Source organism: Phocoena sinus, chromosome 17 (genome assembly GCF_008692025.1).
Source record: "Phocoena sinus isolate mPhoSin1 chromosome 17, mPhoSin1.pri, whole genome shotgun sequence".
Lineage (NCBI taxonomy): Eukaryota > Metazoa > Chordata > Mammalia > Artiodactyla > Phocoenidae > Phocoena > Phocoena sinus.
The window spans coordinates 35,006,248-35,025,809 of NC_045779.1; the positions used below are offsets into that span (position 1 = coordinate 35,006,248).

General features: G+C 37.2%; 1 protein-coding gene across 1 annotated transcript in view; it reads left to right on the forward strand.

Moving 5' to 3' along the window:
• Positions 1–19,562, forward strand: part of SLC26A7 (solute carrier family 26 member 7) — a 194,917-nt gene that overhangs the window by 131,639 nt on the left and 43,716 nt on the right. Inside the window, exons 9-12 of the mRNA XM_032610680.1 lie at positions 9,217–9,294; positions 10,480–10,575; positions 18,326–18,432; positions 19,427–19,493. Coding sequence (XP_032466571.1) covers positions 9,217–9,294; positions 10,480–10,575; positions 18,326–18,432; positions 19,427–19,493 — 348 coding nt within the window. The remainder of the gene's footprint in view (positions 1–9,216; positions 9,295–10,479; positions 10,576–18,325; positions 18,433–19,426; positions 19,494–19,562) is intronic.

Genomic DNA, 19,562 nt, shown 5'->3' on the forward strand with positions numbered 1-19,562 from the left:
ATCTTTAATTTCTTTCATCAGTGTCTTATAATTTTCTGCATACAGGTCTTTTGTCTCCTTAGGTAGGTTTATTCCTAGATATTTCATTCTTTTTGTTGCAATGGTAAATAGGAGTGTTTTCTTGATTTCACTTTCAGATTTTTCATCTTTAGTATACAGGAATGCCAGAGATTTCTGTGCATTAATTTTGTATCCTGCTACTTTACCAAATTCATTGATTAGCTCTAGTAGTTTTCTGGTAGCATCTTTAGAATTCTCTTTGTATAGTATCATGTCATCTGCAAAGAGTGACAGCTTTACTTCTTCTTTTCCGATTTGGATTCCTTTTATTTCCTTTTCTTCTCTGATTGCTGTGGCTAAAACTTCCAAAACTATGTTGAATAAGAGTGGTGAGAGTGGGCAACCTTGTCTTGTTCCTGATCTTAGTGGAAATGCTTTCAGTTTTTCACCATTGAGGATGGTGTTTGCTGTGGGCTTGTCATATATGGCCTTTATTATGTTGAGGAAAGTTCCCTCTATGCCTACTTTCTGCAGGGTTATTATCATAAATGGGTGTTGAATTTTGTCAAAAGCTTTCTCTGCATCTATTGAGATGATCATATGGTTTTTCTCTTTCAATTTGTTAATATGGTTTATCACATTGATAGATTTACGTATATTGAAGAATCCTTGCATTCCTGGAATAAACCCCACTTGATCATGGTCTATGATTGTTTTAATGTGCTGTTGGATTCTGTTTGCTAGTATTTTGTTGAGGATTTTTGCATCTATGTTCATCAGTGATATTGGCCTGTAGTTCTCTTTCTTTGTGGCATCCTTGTCTGGTTTTGGTATCAAGGTGATGGTGGCCTCGTAGAAGGCATTTGGGAGTGTTCCTCCCTCTGCTATATTGGAAGAGTTTGAGAAGGATAGGTGTTAGCTTTTCTCTAAATGTTTGATAGAATTCGCCTGTGAAGCCATCTGGTCCTGGGCTTTTGTTTGTTGGAAGATTTTTAATCACCACAGTTTCAATTTCAGTGCTTGTGATTGGTCTGTTCATATTTTCTATTTCTTCCTGATTCAGTCTTGGCAGATTGTGCATTTCTAAGAATTTGTCCATTTCTTCCAGATTGTCCATTTTATTGGCATAGAGTTGCTTGTAGTAATCTCTCATGATCCTTTTATTTCTGTGGTGTCAGTTTTAACCTCTCCTTTTTCATTTCTAATTCTATTGATTTGAGTCTTCTCCCTTTTTTTCTTGATGAGTCTGGCTAGTGGTTTATCTATTTTGTTTATCTTCTCAAAGAACCAGCTTTTAGTTTTATTGACCTTTGTTATTGTTTCCTCCATTTCTTTTTCATTTATTTCTGATCTGATTTTTATGACTTCTTTCCTTCTGCTAGCTTTGGGGTTTTTTTTTTTTTTTTTTCTTCTTTCTCTATTGCTTGAGATGCAAGGTTAGGTTGTTTATTTGAGATGTTTCCTGCTTCTTAAGGTGGGCTTGTATTGCTATAAACTTTCCCCTTAGAACAGCTTTTGCTGCATCCCATAGGTTTTGGGTCATTGTGTCTGCATTGTCATATGTTTCTAGGCATTTTTTTATTTCCTCTTCGATTTCTTCAGTGAACACTTCATTATTAAGTAGTGTATTGTTTAGCCTCCATGTGTTTGTATTTTTTACAGATCTTTTCCTGTAATTGATATCTAGTCCCATGGCGTTGTGGTCAGAAAAGATACTTGATACAATTTCAATTTTCTTAAATTTACCAAGGCTTGATTTGTGACCCAAGATATGATCTATCCTGGAGAATGTTCCACGAGCACTTGAGAAAAATGTGTATTCTGTTGTTTTTGGATGGAGTGTCCTATAAATATCAATTAAGTCCATCTTGTTTAATGTATCATTTAAAGCTTGTGTTTCCTTATTTATTTTCATTTTGGATGATCTGTCCATGGATGAAAGTGGGGTGTTTAAGTCCCCTACTATGAATGTGTTACTGTCGATTTCCCCTTTTATGGCTGTTAGTATTTGCCTTATCTATTGAGGTGCTCCTATGTTGGGTGCATAAATATTTACAATTGTTATATCTTCTTCTTGGATCGATCCCTTGATCATTATGTAGTGTCCTTCTTTGTCCCTTTTAATAGTCCTTATTTTAAAGTCTATTTTGTCTGATATGAGAATTGCTACTCCAGCTTTCTTTTGGTTTCCATTTGCATGGAATATCTTTTTCCATCCCCTTACTTTCAGTCTGTATGTGTCTCTAGTTCTGAAGTGGGTGTCTTGTAGACAGCATATATAAGGGTCTTGTTTTTGTATCCATTCAGCCAATCTGTGTCTTTTGGTGGGAGCATTTAGTCCATTTACATTTAAGGTAATTATCGATATGTATGTTCCTATTCCCATTTTCTAAGTTGTTTTGGGTTCGTTATTATAGATCTTTTCCTTCTCTTTTGTTTCTTGTCTAGAGAAGTTCCTTTAGCATTTGTTGTAAAGCTGGTTTGGTGGTGCTGAGCTCTCTCAGCTTTTCCTTGTCCGTAAAGGTTTTAATTTCTCCATCAAAGCTGAATGAGATCCTTGCTGGGTAGAGTAGTCTTGAATGCAGGTTTTTCTCCTTCATCACTTTCAGTATGTCCTGCCACTCCCTTATGGCTTGTAGGGTTTCTGCTGAGAGATCAGCTGTTAACCTTATGGGGATTCCCTTGTGTGTTATTTGTTGTTTTTCCCTTGCTGCTTTTAATATACTTTCTTTGTATTTAATTTTTGACCGTTTGATTAATATGTGTCTTGGCTTATTTCTCCTTGGATTTATCCTGTATGGGACTCTCTGTGCTTCCTGGACTTGATTAACTATTTCCTTTCCCATATTAGGGAAGTTTTCAACTATAATCTCTTCAAATATTTTCTCAGTCCCTTTCTTTTTCTCTTCTTCTTTTAGAACCCCTAGAATTCGAATGTTGGTGCGTTTAATGTTGTCCCAGAGGTCTCTGAGACTGTCCTCAGTTATTTTCATTCTTTTTTCTTTATTCTGCTCTGCAGTAGTTATTTCCACTACTTTATCTTCCAGGTCACTTATCCGTTCTTCTGCCTCAGTTATTCTGCTATTGATCCTATCTAGAGTACTTTTAATTTCATTTATTGTGTTGTTCATCATTGCTTGTTTCTTCTTTATTTCTTCTAGGTCCTTGTTAACTGTTTCTTGCATTTTGTCCATTCTATTTCCAAGATTTTGGATCATCCTTACTATCACTATTCTGAATTCTTTTTCAGGTAGACTGCCTATTTCCTCTTCATTTGTTAGGTCTGGTGCATTTTTATCTTGCTCCTTTATCTGCTGTGTGTTTTTCTGTCTTCTCATTTTGCTTATCTTACTGTGTTTGGGGTCTCCTTTGTGCAGACTGCAGGTTCGTAGTTCCTGCTGTTTTTGATATCTGTCTCTAGTGGCTAAGATTGGTTCAGTGGGTTGTGTAGGCTTCCTGGTGGAGGGGACTAGTGCCTGTGTTGTGGTGGATAAGGCTGGATCTGGTCTCTCCATGGGCAGGTTCGCATCTGGTGGTGTGGTTTGGGGTGTCTGTGGCCTTATTATGATTTTAGGCAGCCTCTCTGCTAATGGGTGGGGTTGTGTTCCTGTTTTGCTAGTTGTTTGGCATAGGTTGTCCAGCACTGTGGCTTGCTGGTCGTTGAGTGAAGGTGGGTGCTGGTGTTAAGATGGAGGTCTCTGGGAGATTTCCACCATTTAATATTATGTGGAGCTGGGAGGTCTCTTGTTGACCAGTGACCTGAAGTTGGCTCTCCTACCTCAGAGGCAGAGCCCTGACTCCTGGCTGGAGCACCAAGAGGCTTTCATCCGCATGGCTCAGAATAAAAGGGAGATAAAGTAGAGAGAATTAGTAGAAGTATGAGGAAAGAAAGAAGGAAAGGAGGGAAGGAAGGAAGGAAGGAAGAAAGAAAGAAAGAAAGAAAGAAGCAAAGAAGGAAAGAAGGCAAGAAGGAAAGAAAGGAGGGAGGGAGGGAGGGAGGAAGGAAAGAAGGAGGGAAAGAAGGAAAAAAGACAGAAAGAAAGAAGATACAGTAAAAATAAAATAAAGTATAATAAAGTTATTGAATTAAAAAATTCTTATTTAGAAAAAAAAAGGGATGGATAGAACCTTAGGACAAATGTTGGAAGCAAAGCTATACAGACAAAATCTTACACAGAAGCATACACATACACCTTCACTAAAAGAGGTAAAGGGGGAAAAATCATAAATCTTGCTCTCAGAGACCACCTCCTCAATTTGGGATGATTCATTGTCTAAAGGAGGGAAGGAAGGAAGGAAAGAAAGAAAGAAAGAATGAAGGTAAAGTATAATAACGTTATTAAAATTAAAATTAATTAAGAAAAAAATTTTTAAAAAAACCATGGACTGATGGAACCCTAGGACAAATGGTGGAAGCAAGACTATACAGACAAGGTCTCACACAGAAGCATACACGTACACATTCACAAAAAGAGGAAAAGGGAAAAAAATCATAGATCTTACTCCTAAAGTCCACCTCCTTAATTTGGGATGATTGGTTGTCTATTCAGGTATTCCACAGATGCAGGGTATATCAAGTTGATTGTGGAGCTTTAATCCGCTGTTTCCGAGGCTGCTGGGAGAGATTTCCCTTTCTCTTCTTTGTTCTCACAGCTCACTGGGGCTCAGCTTTGGATTTGGCCCTGCCTCTGCGTGTAGGTCGCTGGAGGGCGTCTGTTTTTTGCTCAGACAGGACGGGGTTAAAGGAGTCGCTGATTCGGGGGCTCTGGCGCACTCAGGCTAGGGGGGCGGGAGTGGCACTGCGTACGGGGCGGGCCTGCGGCGGCAAAGCCCGGCGTAACTTTGCACCAGCCTGAGGCCCGCCATGCGTTCTCCCGGGGAAGTTGTCCCCGGATCCCGGGAACCTGGCAGTGGCGGGCTGCACAGGCTCCGCGGAAGAGGGTTGTGGAGAGTGACCTGTGCTTGCACACAGGCCCTTGGTGGCGGCAGCAGTAGCCTTAGCATCTCCCGCCCGTCTCTGGGGTTCGCGCTTTTAGCCGCGGCTCGCGCCCGTCTCTGGAGATCCTTTAAGCAGCGTTCTTAAACCCATCTCCTCACGCACCAGGAAACAGGGAAGAAAAAGTCTCTTGCCTCTTCGGCAGGTGCAGACTTTTCCCCGGACTTCCTCCCAGCTAGCCGTGGTGCAGTAACCCCTTCAGGCTATGTTCAAGCCGCCAACCCCTGTCCTCTCCCTGTGCTCCGCTCCATCCGAAACCGAAACCCGAGCCTCAGCTCGCAGCCCTGCCCGCCCCGGCGGGTGAGCAGACAAGCCTCTCGGGCTGGTGAGTGCCGGTCGGCACCGATCCTCTGTGCAGGAATCTCCCCGCTTTGCCCTCCGCACCCATCGCTGTGCACTCCTCCGCGGTCCCGAAGCTCCCCCCTCCGCCTCCCGCAGTCTCTGCCCGTGAAGGGGCTTCCTAGTGTGTGAAAACTTTTCCTCCTTCACAGCTCCCTCCCACTGGTGCAGGTGCCGTCTCTATTCTTTTGTCTCTGTTTTTTTCTTTTGCCCTACCCAGGTACGTGGGGAGTTTCTTGCCTTTTGGGAGGTCTGAGGTCTTCTCCCAGCCTTCAGTAGGTGTTCTGTAGGAGTTGTTCCACGTGTAGATGTATTTCTGGTGTATCTGTGGGGAGGAAGGTGATCTCCGCGTCTTACTCTTCCGCCATCTTCAAGGTCCCCCCACCAGTCTACTTTTAATAACAAAATCCATTTACCCAATTAAGTTTAATATACTCTCAGTCTGACCATGCATAAAACTCCTTTTTACTCAAAACATATGTCCCACTTTCCTATTATATAGTGAAAGATTTTATTATTTTTAGTAGCTTTAATTACATATTTAAATTAGAGTCCCCAACTCTTAAAAACCTTAATTTTTAGTGAAAACCAAGTGGCAAGTAATAGTTACCAAAATCTGGAGACACTATTTTAGATAATTTTCAGAACATAATTATTCCTATAGCATTTACCTGAAAGCTCTTATCTCATTTACATTTAAAGTTTCATACTATCACGTTATTTTCCTTGCAACAGATGTAATAAGCTCTTATTCCATTCCTAGGTACAATAAAGTATTATGCCTAATATTAGTGACTCTAAAGACATGTCTATATTAATTAGATCAACAAGCTTAAGCCACCTTCAATACCAGATATCAGTTTAATGTTGAATATTTTCTAGATCACATGAACCCCAAATTCCTTCTGGCCAGTTTTATATTCCTGAGTATTCATATAAATGCTTAATTTTTTTTAAAGAGCAAAACTAAACAGACAAATCACACAGAGAAACATACACACACACACACTCACAAAAGGGAAGAAAACAAAAAAGGAAGAGAGCAACCAAACCAATAAACAAACTCATAAATGAAAAGAAACACTAAAAACTAAATTGAGATAAACATAAAACCAAAAAGAAGTCAAACACGGAAATTAAACCCCAAGTCCACAGTTGCCCCCAAAGTCCACAGTCACAATTTTGGGAACACCTATTCAGGAATTCCATAGATGCAGGGTTTACCAAGCCAATTGTGGGGATGTAATCTGCTGCTCCTGAGGCTGCACAGAGAGATTTCCCTTTCTCTTCTTTTGTCGCGCAGCTCCTGCAGTTCAGCTTTGGTTTTGGCCCTGCCTCTGCATGTAGGCTGCCCTCAGGTGTCTCTTCCCCACCCAGACAAGACAAGGTTAAAGTAGAGGCTGATTAGGGCTCTCTTGCTCACTCAGGCCGAGGAGAGGGAGGGGTACGCTAGTCACAATTGTGATGTGGGGAATGCCTGCAATGGCAGAGGCTGGTGTAAAGTAGCAACAGCCTGAGGTGTGCTGTGTGTTCTCCCAGGGAAGTTGGCCCTGGATCATGGTGCCCTGGCAGTGGTGTGCTGACAGGCTCCCAGGAAGGTGTGGGTAGTGACCTGCACTTGCACACAGGACTCTTGGTGGCAGCGGCGGCAGCAGTAGCAGTCCGTGCCTGCCTTTGGGTCTGAGATGATAGCCGCGGCTTGCGCCCATCTCTCGAGCTCACTTAGGCGGTGCTCTGACGTCTGTGGGCACACAGAGCAGAAAGACCCTCTCCTTGCGCACCCCAAAACAATGGTCTCTTGCCTCTCCAGCAGGTCCAGACTTTTTCCCAGACTCACTCCTGGCTAGCCGTGGTGTACTAGCCCCTTTCAGGCTGTCTTCACGCAGCCAACACCAATCCTCTCCCTGGGGTCTGACCTGCAAAGCCCAAGCCTCAGCCCAGCCCCCACCCACTGGTTGGCACCGATCCTCTGTGTGGGAATCTCTCCACTTTGCCCTCCACACCCTGTTGAGCTCTCCTCTGACACCCTGAAGCTCCCCCTCCCCGGCCAGTGAAGGGAATTTCTAGTGTGTGGAAACTTTTCCTGCTTTACAGCTTCCTCCCAGAGGTGCAGGTCCCATCCTGGTTCCTTTGTCTCTTTTTTTTTTTTTTTCTTTTGCCCTACCCAGGTAAGTGAGGATATTCTTGCCTTTTTGGAAGTTTGAGGTCTTCTGCCAGCATTCAGTAGGTGTTCTATAGGAGTTGTTCCACATGTAGGTGTATTTTTGATGTATTTGTGGGGAGGAAGGTGATCTCCACATCTTAATCCTCCACCATCTTTGAAAGTCCTCCTCATGCCATTGTCTTTTGATATGAAGTGCACCTTAGCGGTTGGTGTCATTTTCTTTCCACATAAACATGGATATACTGAGTCACATGGGTATCTGAATGAATCCTTTAATCTGCCTTCTGACAACTAGCTCTCTCCAGTCTAGTGGAGTTACAGGCATAATATTTTGTTATTTAAAAATTATTATCATGTAAAATCACCAGTTACTCCTAAATAATCAGTTTAGTGACAGTTTTGTGTACTATAACTTCTTTTATGGACAGTCTTTAGTTCTCTAATAACTTATTCCCCACAGAAGGACTTTTCCCCCTTTATATGCTGGGGAGTGCTGTAGATGAGCTCCACTAAATACGGAAGGAACTTGTATCAACCTTCTTTCATTTAGTTTAATGGTTTTGAGTTTCATCCATGCTGTTGCATGTATCAATAGTCTGTTCTTTTTTATTGTTGCATAGTATTCTATTGTATGGATGTCCCAAAACTTATCTATTCACAAATTAGTGGACAATTCAGTTATTTACAGTTTTTGGTATTTATGAATAAAACTGCTATAAATATTTACATGTAAGTATTTTCATAAGTGTATGTTTTCCTTTCTCTTAGGTATTTCTGGGTCATACATAACTCCATAAGAAGCTGCCAAACTGGTTTTGAAGTGGCTGTACCATATTGAATTACCACTAGTAGTGTCTGAGAACTCTAGTTGCTCTGAGTCCTTGCCAGCCCTTGCTATTGATTATTTGTTTATATATTTATTTTTAGCCACTCTAATAGGCTTTATTTCCTTTGATTTTTCCATAAAGATATTTTGGGTATCGTTTTGGTCCTGTGAAAGCCCTCTTTCCTCTTGTTAGGCTGACAGTTTGGCTAAATGTTTCTATTAAGACATGAGCATTTGCTTATGTGAAATTTGTTCTCCATTAAGTGGAGCATAGCTAGGAGTGAGCTGTTTTGAATTACCTTTTGTCAGCAAGTTGAGTTGGTTAGAACACAATACTAATGACTTTTCAGGATTAATAAAATTAAGTCTGTTTCACTGCAGAGACTGCTTCCTTAATCCCATATAACTGTTTCATATTAACAAAGGACTCCAACGAAGAGAGTAAAGGCTTCTGTGGAAATTTGTCATCAGCACAGAAAAACCCTAAACTGCATATTGTTATTACCCAAACAACTAGGAGAAGGGGGGCCAGACTGAACAACTATAGGCTAAAGGACTTTTAGCTGAAATGTCATTTTCACTATTAAACAAACAAACAAACAAAAAAGCCATGCTGTGATGTGTGATAAAAGTTGATGGTGTCCTATTTCTTTGTTTAGAATTGCTTTTTTTGACATTGCTGACTTAATTTGATTGCACCAGTTTGTCAGCTGTCACATTTGGGTTCCTTCAGCTCCAAAATATAGATGACAGTCTATTTAATTTAACAATCACGTGCCAACATTTTGTTTCTTCTTATCAAGAAGAACAAAGAATTATCTTTTTCCCCCTATAACTTTGGAATAATAAGAAAGTTCAAGCTTTCTTTTTTGTCTGTCTTGTATTTCACAGGTGGCTTGTCTAATATCTTGCATTTTCATCCTGATAGTCATCTATGCAATAGGACCCTTGCTTTACTGGCTGCCCATGGTAAGTAGTGCTTTTTATTATTTACTTTTTAACTTTACTTTTAATGTGAATCATTGTATTTTAAAAATTTCTTTGAAGAACAACCTCAATGATCCTAAATCTGAAATCTTATGTGACATAAGTAATGGCTGAATGGAGGAAAGGTAGAAAGATTCCACATTTGATGGGGAAAGTATGGGAGGGTACTATGGCTGTTTTCTAATTCTTAGGCTTTTGTATAAAAATGACATCGTGGAATTAGATTTATTCTGTATTCATTTGGAAGGTGGAACTAGGCAATCTCTGTTATAAGAAGTACATGACATTCTTTTATTCTTTTTTTTTGTTTGACTGTGCCATGTGGCATGCTGGACCTTAGTTTACTGACCAGGGATTGAACCTGCACCCCCTGCAGTGGAAGCACAGAGTCTTAACCACTGGACCACCAGGGAAGTCTGTTATAAGAAGTAGACTTTGGAAGAATTTTATAAAATTTGTACTATTAGAAAATACATACTGGGCAAGAGAGTAGGCAACAAAATGCATCTTGCCACCCTTGATGCATGGTTATACAAAGTGACTCAGAGTATTAGTACATGTATTTACCTTGCTTTTCAGAAGCCTGGGGCACTAAAGTGATGTGAGTAAGATCCTCGTCTTCAGAGATCCAGAGATAGTGTCAGGCCTTTCTTGTTCTAATTCTTCTTTCATGTAATAAGAATAAATCACTTTCACGAGAGGATCTCCCAATAACCAAGTTCACTTTTCAAGAGAGTTATAAATACATTCAGGTGAAACCAGAAAATTGATACTCAAGACAATTCTAAAGAAATACATTATGTAAATATTTAATTTTTGCAACAAACACATTTCAAACAAATGGCAGTGAATAATTATTATAAAGTTAAGAGGACATTCAGCCTTATAACATTCACCCTTATAATTCACTACTTTTCTTTTCCTTTCTTCCTTTTTTTTAGAATGCCATAACATGTACCCTGTGGTTTTCTAGAATTGCTATTATATTCCTAAAGTACAATAATAGGTTAGTTCTAAACAAAATGAATATTACTTCAGTCTTCTAAATGGTTATTGCTTTTCTTTAGTAAGTACTTCAAAGACAAAGACATAAAAATACCATGATTCTTTTAAATTTAGATTAAAATCTTTATCTTACATCTTCATCAACTTATTTCTTATTTGTAGTGTGTTCTTGCAAGTATTATTGTCGTGGGACTGAAGGGAATGCTAATACAGTTTCGAGATTTAAAAAAATATTGGAATGTGAATAAAATTGATTGGGTAAGTAGAAATTTGATCTAAAATTACTATCTTTGGCTTAAACACATGTTACAAAATAAGCTTTAATAGTTCCATTTGCAAAAAATAGTTTTAGCCATTTGAGACTTACATTTTACAAGCTATCTTTCTTCAAACTCAATAAAAATATTAAAATGTAAAATGTCTTTATAAGAAACAGAAATGGAATTCTGTCAAAATTTGATTGATGTGTTTAAGAACTTTTAAAGAAATGCTAGCTAACTTGAGTGGTTTGGGGATTCCCAGTTTCCATTATGAATTGATTCTGGAAGTGAAGTTCATCAAAGAATAGCTAGTAGAAATAAGACTATTTATAACATATATGAAAAGCCAGCATTAATTATTGCTAAGAAATGTATGCTGCATTAATATAGGATAAACATATTAATAGTGACCATATTCATTCTAAATACAAAGAGTCTCATGAATTGTTTTTTAAATGGGTTACATTGAGAGGAGCATTATGTTAATAGGATATTGCTAGGAACAGATTAAATTATATTGAACAATGATAAAATATGAATTTTACTAACATAAATGTTTAATATACTTGTTCTAGAGAAATGTATCTATGCAAGAACATCCAAAATTCTCTCCCTCTCCTATATGGGTGAATTATTTCATGAGTAGCCTCTGTTTAGCTTTGTTATGGCATTCACTATATTGAAATGCAATTATTTATGTATTCTCCCTCCTTCAGGGCCTTTGATCTGAGACACTTTGGGGGAACTTATGCTGGCACGTACTTTAGTAATACTCCTCTTAAAAAGAGTCATGTACCACAATGTTCATTGCAGCACTATTTATAATAGCCAGGACATGGAAGCAACCTAAATGTCCATTAACAGATGAATGGATAAAGAAGATGTGACACATATATACAATGAAATATTACTCATCCATAAAAAGAAATGAAATTGAGTTATTTGTAGTGAGGTGGATGGACCTAGAGTCTGTCATACAGAGTGAAGTAAGTCAGAAAGAGAAAAACAAATACTGTATGATAACACATATATATGGAATCTAAAAAAAAAAAAGAAAAAAAGGTTTTGATGAACCTAGGGACAGGACAGGAATAAAGATGCAGACATAGAGAATGGACTTGAGGACACGGGGAGGGGGAAGCATAAGCTGGAATGAAGTGAGAGAGTAACATTGACATATATACACTACCAAATGTAAAATAGATAGTGGGAAGCAGCTGCATAACACAAAGAGATCATCTCTGTGCTTTGTGACCACCTAGAGGGGTAGGATAGGGAGGGTGGGAGGGAGACGCAAGAGGGAGGGGATATGGGGAGATATATGTATACATATAGCTGATTCACTTTGTTATACAGCAGAAACTAACACAACATTGTAAAGCAATTATACTCCAATAAAGATGTTAAAAAACGATAATATTCCTCTTAAGTCTCAATATTACTGAGCTTCTACCAAGGTACAATAGTGGGTGCCATGTGGAATTCAGAGATGAATAAAGAAATACTTACCTTCTTTAGACACTAATATTTGTGCAGGGTGCAGGCACAGAAACAGTAACTATTATATGATGCAAGATACAATATGACCTGGAAGCAAAAGAAAAAACTTAGTACTGGAGAAAAATAGAGGCTGGAACATTTAATTTGTACTGGGTTAATACAGAAGACTTAGAGCAGAGCTGAAATATGAACTGAGACTTGAAGGAACAGTATTTTGTGGGCAGTCCAAGAGACCAAAATTAACTAGGCTGTTGGAGGATAATGACTTTTTTAAGGTGATATGTGTGAGATGGCACATGGAAACAGAAAAATGAGAAGATATAAACTTATTTAACAAGCTACTGAAAACCCCGTGATAAAGGTGTTTCTAAGGAACTCATTAATCACGTAACGGGGAGCACATTACCATCATGGAAGGGGAGAGGTGTCAGGGAAGGCTTTTTCCAGGAAATGATGGACAGAACCTATAGCATGAAGGTGAGAGTAGTAACAGATGGGGTTGGAAAAGTTAAGAAAGGGTTGGACTGAGAGAGCTGCTTACATCCTGCAAAGATTCGACTTCATCATGAAGACAGTGAGGCATCACTGAAAGGAGAAATAGGAATAAGATTTATGTATTAGGAAGGTCATATGAGTAATTTGAGGAAGATGGATCGATCTGATGAAGTATGCAACAATTGGAAGCACTTCTTTAATAATTCAGGCAAATAAATGAGGAGGCCTGGACCACAACTAACACTTGAGATTCAAAAGGAAGGAATAGAGTTGAAAAATACTAAAGCGGTTTCATTAGTTATCCCTCATCACCAATTCATCACATGAAGTGCATCAGTCTGGAGTGGCTCCTAAGTTTTCAGTTAGGAACAGCACTGGAGGAAAACGATGTCATTCATTGAATTATAGAACATGGAACCTTATTTAAATGCATTTGGTTGTTACCTTTAGTCTTTAAAAAAATAGTTTCGCATTCCTGAGTTATTCCTTTCAGTTCCTCTAGCTGTATTTTGTATGTTATCACAAAGCAGTTTTCCAAGAAGGGCTCATGTGTTTTATATTCCCAGAACTACTTCATGGTGAAAACATGTTTTCTTTTTATACTAGAAGGAAGTTTTTGGCTGAGTCTAAAATGCTTTCCCCCAGGCTTTTTAACCTTGAATAATCTTCAGACATTGAGGGATAAGGCAGAGAAATCACAGGTCAACATAATTTTTTACTATTTAATGTGAGCTTATTTTTCTAAATGGATGCTCAGTGAGTTTCTTTCTTGCTCATAAAGTTTGGTAATATTGTCAGAATATTTCTTGTGGTTGAACAGTTAGTATCAAATTTCTAAGAGAGTGACATATCCTTGTGATCTCGGAATCAAGAATTACATACAAAATTTTTCTTCTAATATGTCTTTGAATCTTTTTTCAAATATATATGTTCTGTTCTCTTAATGAATTATGTATTTTTAATTTACTTTGTTTCTTAAAATCTGTACATTTTCCCGTGATTATTTTGGGGTGTGCATGTGTGTGTGTGTGTGTGTGTGTGTGTGTGTGCATATGGTTTCTCTGGACTATTCACTGTATCTCTGATTATGTATTTCTTATTGTGATTATCCTATTTAGTAAATTTTAAATATGGCTTTTATCTCTGTAATATTTTTGTTTCCATCCAATTTCTTTCCCAGTTTTTCTTCTTTGACTCTTCATATCTATTTTTGAGGGATTTTTCCTGAGATTTTATTGCCTAAACCTATTCTCTGTCTCTATTTTGTTACTTTATTTCTTTTTCCCATTTATATATATAGCTTCCTTGATTATTCCTTTATGATTATGATGCATCTTTAGTGGACGTAGCTATTTGCTGAAAAATAATGTGGGGAGGGCAGAAGGTAGGAAGTGAAGTGAAGCATCTCAAGACTCTGATTTAACTATGTCATCTGAAGATTTGTCCCTAGTTGAAATAAAGCCTCACAAATCACAGGTTCTCTGATGACCTTTTACTAGCTGTCTCCTCTACCTTCTTCACCTTGTTTCATCTCTGTCAGTCTCCTTTGGTTAGGAAGCTAGGTTGTAAGTGATACAAATGGCATTTTATCTTACTGCTCTTCTTTATATAGTATCAAATAGATACCATACGGGTACCTTTCCTTCTTCTCTGGTGGTCCACTATTGCCCCTAGAACTTAAAGCTCTTATCAGAAGATTATTGTATAGAATTTTTAAAATTGTGACATTCATGGAGAAATCTATGATTGATTAAACTTTGAGGATAAATTTGTTGGCTTCCAATGTCCTTGATATCTTACAAATTTTGCAAGTCTACATTGTATTTTATAGTTAAGAGTTGTGACTATGTTCTTGTTTCATCAAAGCTGGACTTTCCTCTGTATATATTCATTTTTATATTGCTTTGGGAGGAATTTAATAGAGGGGAGTAAAGTAAAAATGATTTTAATGCACTCTCTAAATCTGATATCCAAATCTATACTTAGAAAGGTTATTCTGACAGCAGTATGGCAAATGGTTTACAATGCTGATAACAAAAGCTGATAGTTAAGTAGGAGGTTGTTAGAACAGTTTAAGGGAACAATAGCAAATTATGAACTAAGACATTATCAGTGAATTGAGAAGAGGGTATAATTTGAGATATTTTTTATTAATAATTGATAGGACTTGGAAATGATTGGACAAGTAGATGAAAAAGGAGAAAGAGTAAAATATTATTCCAAGGTTTCTGATTGTAGTGTCTTGAAGAATATTAGTGTTATAACTGAAAGAGGACAGTAGAAGAAGATTTGGGGGATGAAGTTAATGAGTTTGCATTTGGACACACTGAGTTTGAAGGTATTTGGTAGACTGTTTGAAACTGCTTTAATGGCTCATAATTTGTAATCTCCTACGTAGAGGTAGGAGTTGAAAACCTGGAGTAAGTAGGGAGTATGGTTTGGGAAGAAAATAATGTTGAGAAAGGTGACACGGATATAGCAGGTACATGATAATTAAATGCGATGTTGGGTTTAGCTTGACAATGGCCTCCTGTGGTTGAAGTTGACAGGTATCTCTAGTTGTTAAGGAATTCAACAGTGAGAGGCCATGGGTTATTGGAATATGATCTGGGCAAAGCATTTTTAGTGATAATATTGCACAGACTTTTGTGGATATATGCTAGATCACCCAGTAGACAGAATATGTCCAGATAACTCAATAGTTAGAATATACCTAAATATGAAGCAAAGTTACCAAAGATGTATGTATGTGTAAAGCAATTTGAACATTGAAAGTTTAAGAAAACATGTAAATAGTCATCACAGATGAATGGAGAAAGAAAATGTGGCACATATATACAATGGACTATTACTCAGCCATAAAAAGAAACAAAATTGAGTTTTTTATAATGAGGTGGATGGACCTAGAGTTTGTCATGCAGAGTGAAGTTAGTCAGAAAGAGAAAAACAAATACCGCATGCTAACGCATATATATGGAATAAAAAAAAAAAAAAAAAGGTTCTGAAGAACCAGGGGCAGGATAGGAATAAAGACGCAGATGTAGAGAATGGGCTTTAGGACACAGGGTGGGGGGAAGGGTAAGCTGGGACGAAGTGAGAGAGTGCCATGGTCATATATACACTACCAAATGTAGAATAGGTAGCTAGTGGGAAGCAGCCGCATAGCACAGGGAGATCAGCTCGATGCTTTGTGACCACCTAGAGGGGTGGGATATGGAGGGTGGGAGGGAGAGGCAAGATGGAGGACATATGGTGATATATGTATAGCTGATTCACTTTGTTATAAAGCAGAAACTAACACAACATTGTAAAGGAATTATACTCCAATAAAGATGTTAAAATAAAAGAAAAATTAGAAATTTTTATTTCTTTAAACTTTTTACAGTTTAATAATAATTCTACTTTGAGTTGTAGATCAGAGCCCTCTTTGAGATAATGAGGAAATAGGGATCCAAAATGGAAGCCTTACTGATGGACTTAGAACTGAGTTTGAGTAACTGAACAGTAGAGATAGAATTAAGACCTACAGAAATTTAATAATATGGATCAATCACCATAACAGATGGAGCAGAGAAGTGAAGTGATTGATTATCTGCTGAACTGTGTTTTACACCGATATATTTTCTGTAAAAGGAAGAGTTTATGTCTTCCCTACTTGAGGCCAACTTTGGGGTTATCTTATGTTTAGGGGCTGTGAGTGCCAAATAGGGAGGAGATAAAGTAAGAATGCATAATGCAAAAAAATGTTTCAAAAAAAAAAAGGGGGTTTCAAGAACCCAATTCCTTATAGCTATGACATCTAGGATTTGGATTTTAATAGGAATTGTTACAGAATAGTGTTGGGACTTATTCTAACCAGTGGAACTATTTACTTGTCTATGTTACTAATTTCTATTTGATATTATTTTCAAAGTTATAAATGTAGCCCTGGAAAATAATGAAGCATTATAAGTCCAGCTTACAATAGATGATATTGTGGGAGAGTAAATTCACTTTAAAAATAGAACCAGATGGTACCAACATTTTTGGTCGCTCTGATGAATCATGGCATCCAGGCTCTGTGTTTTTTTAAACGGCAGGGACCAGGATCCTCAGTTCCCCATGCTATATTGAATCATGAAGGTTGGCCAGGAAGAACAGGACTTATGAAGCTTTTGGTGAGGTCTTATTCTGCCACACCCAGGCAGGTTCAGTAAGCATTAGGGGTTGAGTGAGAAACAGAGCAATCATGGCAAGTTGAAGTAACGATCAAAAATTTGCAGCCTTATTTTGTACACAATCAAGTTTGGTGCAATAAGTTGGGAAGGAAAAGACACACTGTGTACAAATAGAAGATTCAAATGACTCTCCATTCACCTGAATAGAGGAAAAACATCTCAGTGTCTAACCTATTAGATGACAGGATGGTGTAATAATAAGTGCTAACAGCATTACATTTGTACGTGATGGATCTTAACATGAGAACACTTAAAATATAGTTTCTCATTTATTCCCAAATGTTTGTTTCTTCTATATCAAAAAGGAATTTTACAGATAAAAATCTGTCCATTTGCTTCCAAGAGCTTAGCTTTTGAAAATAGCTCAACATTAAGAACCACTCAAGCTCAGTGTAGATAAATAATACAGATAAAGGAGAAGTAAAAAATTTCAAGTTAAAAAATACCTTTTAGAAACATTTGTTTCAAACTTGTCTGGAAAAAAGAAACCTATACCCCTCCAAGAATCTGTGCTGTTTTCAGATTATAGAGAAATTTATCTTTCATTAGCATATGGAATTGAATTATGTTGTTTAAAATGGTAATACAGCTATTGGGACAGAAAGAAATCAACTTAGAATTACTTGCATAAAGTAATGCAGGTAATTTGGGAGAAAAGAGAGAGTTTGATAATTTTGTTGGTCTACTATTTGCCAAATGCAGAATTTTGTGTTTAGAAAATATAACTTTCTGGATTTCACAAATTATTTTCCTTTTAAAGCTATTTTTGTCAGAAATAAACTTAGAATTGCCAATATAATACAGTATCCTGTTGCAAATTGTAATTTCAGGTGGTAGACAAAACTGCAATATTGTTGGAATCCCAGTTGAAGGAGAAATAGAATTTTCTTGCAATCTTTTGAAATATTCCCAAGAACTAAGTTGGCCTTGAGTTTTTAGCTTTCACAATTTCACAAGAAGTGACCCTTGCAAATAAAAGTATAACGATTTTTATAGTGGTTGGCCTAAAAGTGGCTTTGGTTGTGCTGTTAGAGTCAGTCATTTTAACAATAGGCTTTGAGAGTCCTATGTATCAGTAGTAATAAGCTATCTTAGTTCTCTTTATAGCAATCCCAGAAAACAGAATATTACTGAGAATGACCAAAAATTTACAAACACTTGTTTGTAATATTATTACACCAAATGAGAAAACAGTAGGTAATTATGGAATGCTTTTGAAGCAAGCACATCAGCCAACTATTTACAGATCTTAAACAGAAAGTTTTTTGGGGATTGAAATAAGGGTTGGCAGCATCTATATAAAAAGAATGTGCCTTTTCCCTTTGTCTTTCCCTTAACCTCTGTCACTGGGAGTCCGCTGGGGCCTGGGTTTGTTTTTGTGTTTCTGGGCTTCTGTTTACCACTCCTTGAGTAATATATTCTTGCTGAGAGATTTCATCACAGGAATGGTAGAGAACAAGATTGTGAGGAATTTGGCAAAAACGAGAAAGATGAGAATATAAAGGACCCATAGCTTGTTTCCTGTTTGTCTTTCAGGGCATATGGGTCAGTACATATATATTTACAATATGCTTTGCTGCCAATGTGGGGCTGCTGTTTGGTGTTGTGTGTACCATAGCTATTGTGATTGGTCGTTTCCCAAGGTAAGATCTTATTTAAATGCTGTTTATTCTGACACAGCAGCAAATATACTGTTGCCAGTTACTTTTATTTCTGTGGAATAGATAGTATTACTCTCATGTTTTATTTATATAGAAGTTTTTATCTACATGTGATATATGACAGCACTTGTCTTAATGAAGAGAAATATTTTGTCAGAACTATAAAATAGAATATATAAAATCTATTAAAGTAAAGTAAACAAATTAACCCCACAGCTATACAGTGCATCACAGAGCTATTTTTTAAGTGAATGGATATAGTATTTAATGAGACACAAACCATATAACAATGTAATCATTTGAAAAGTTAAGTAACCTCAAAAAATTTAATTTTTCAGAAGCTTTATTAATCTAGCTACTTTTTTCTAGATAATTTATTAATGAACACATTCTTTTTGTTTTTTACTGCACATCTGTAAACCATTCCATATTTTGATCAATTCTTTTTCTGTTTCCCAATGTTCATCATCTGATAATGCTTCTACTCACTTCTCATCCTTCCCTTGAAATTCTTTGTGAAATAATATATTCTTAAAAATTTAAGTTTTACCTCTATAGATTCTATCTTTATGAAGTTTCTATATCTAGATTCATTGTTATGTGGTCCGATCTTGCCATTGATTCCCTCTTTACTTCCTTTACCCTAAAACAAAATTTTCTTAAATACCATATACTTTCTAGCCTTCTCCCTTATTGCTCTTCTTTATCAATCCACCTCTTTAGCTTGAAGATATGGTAGCTGGGAGCCCAGGTGAGATAAATTACATTTTAAAATCTCTATTTAGATGTCTCTGTTTCTGAGGATCCCAGAGAGATACACATTTACCAGTGTCTTATGAACAAATGGGATATAGCATCTAAACCCTTCTAAATATGTTCTAATTGTTAAAATAAAATGACTTATCCTTTTTATTTCTTCATGGTTAATGTAGTAATTTGGAAATGACATTGTATTTTATATCTGCCTTAATTCTAGAGCAAAGACTCTGAGTATAAAAAATATGAAAGAAATGGAATTTAAAGTGAAGACAGAAATGGATGATGTAAGTTTAGTTTCCTTTTCCTTCGTGCAACTAATAATTTTTGTAGGTCAGATAGTTTCAAGGTATCAT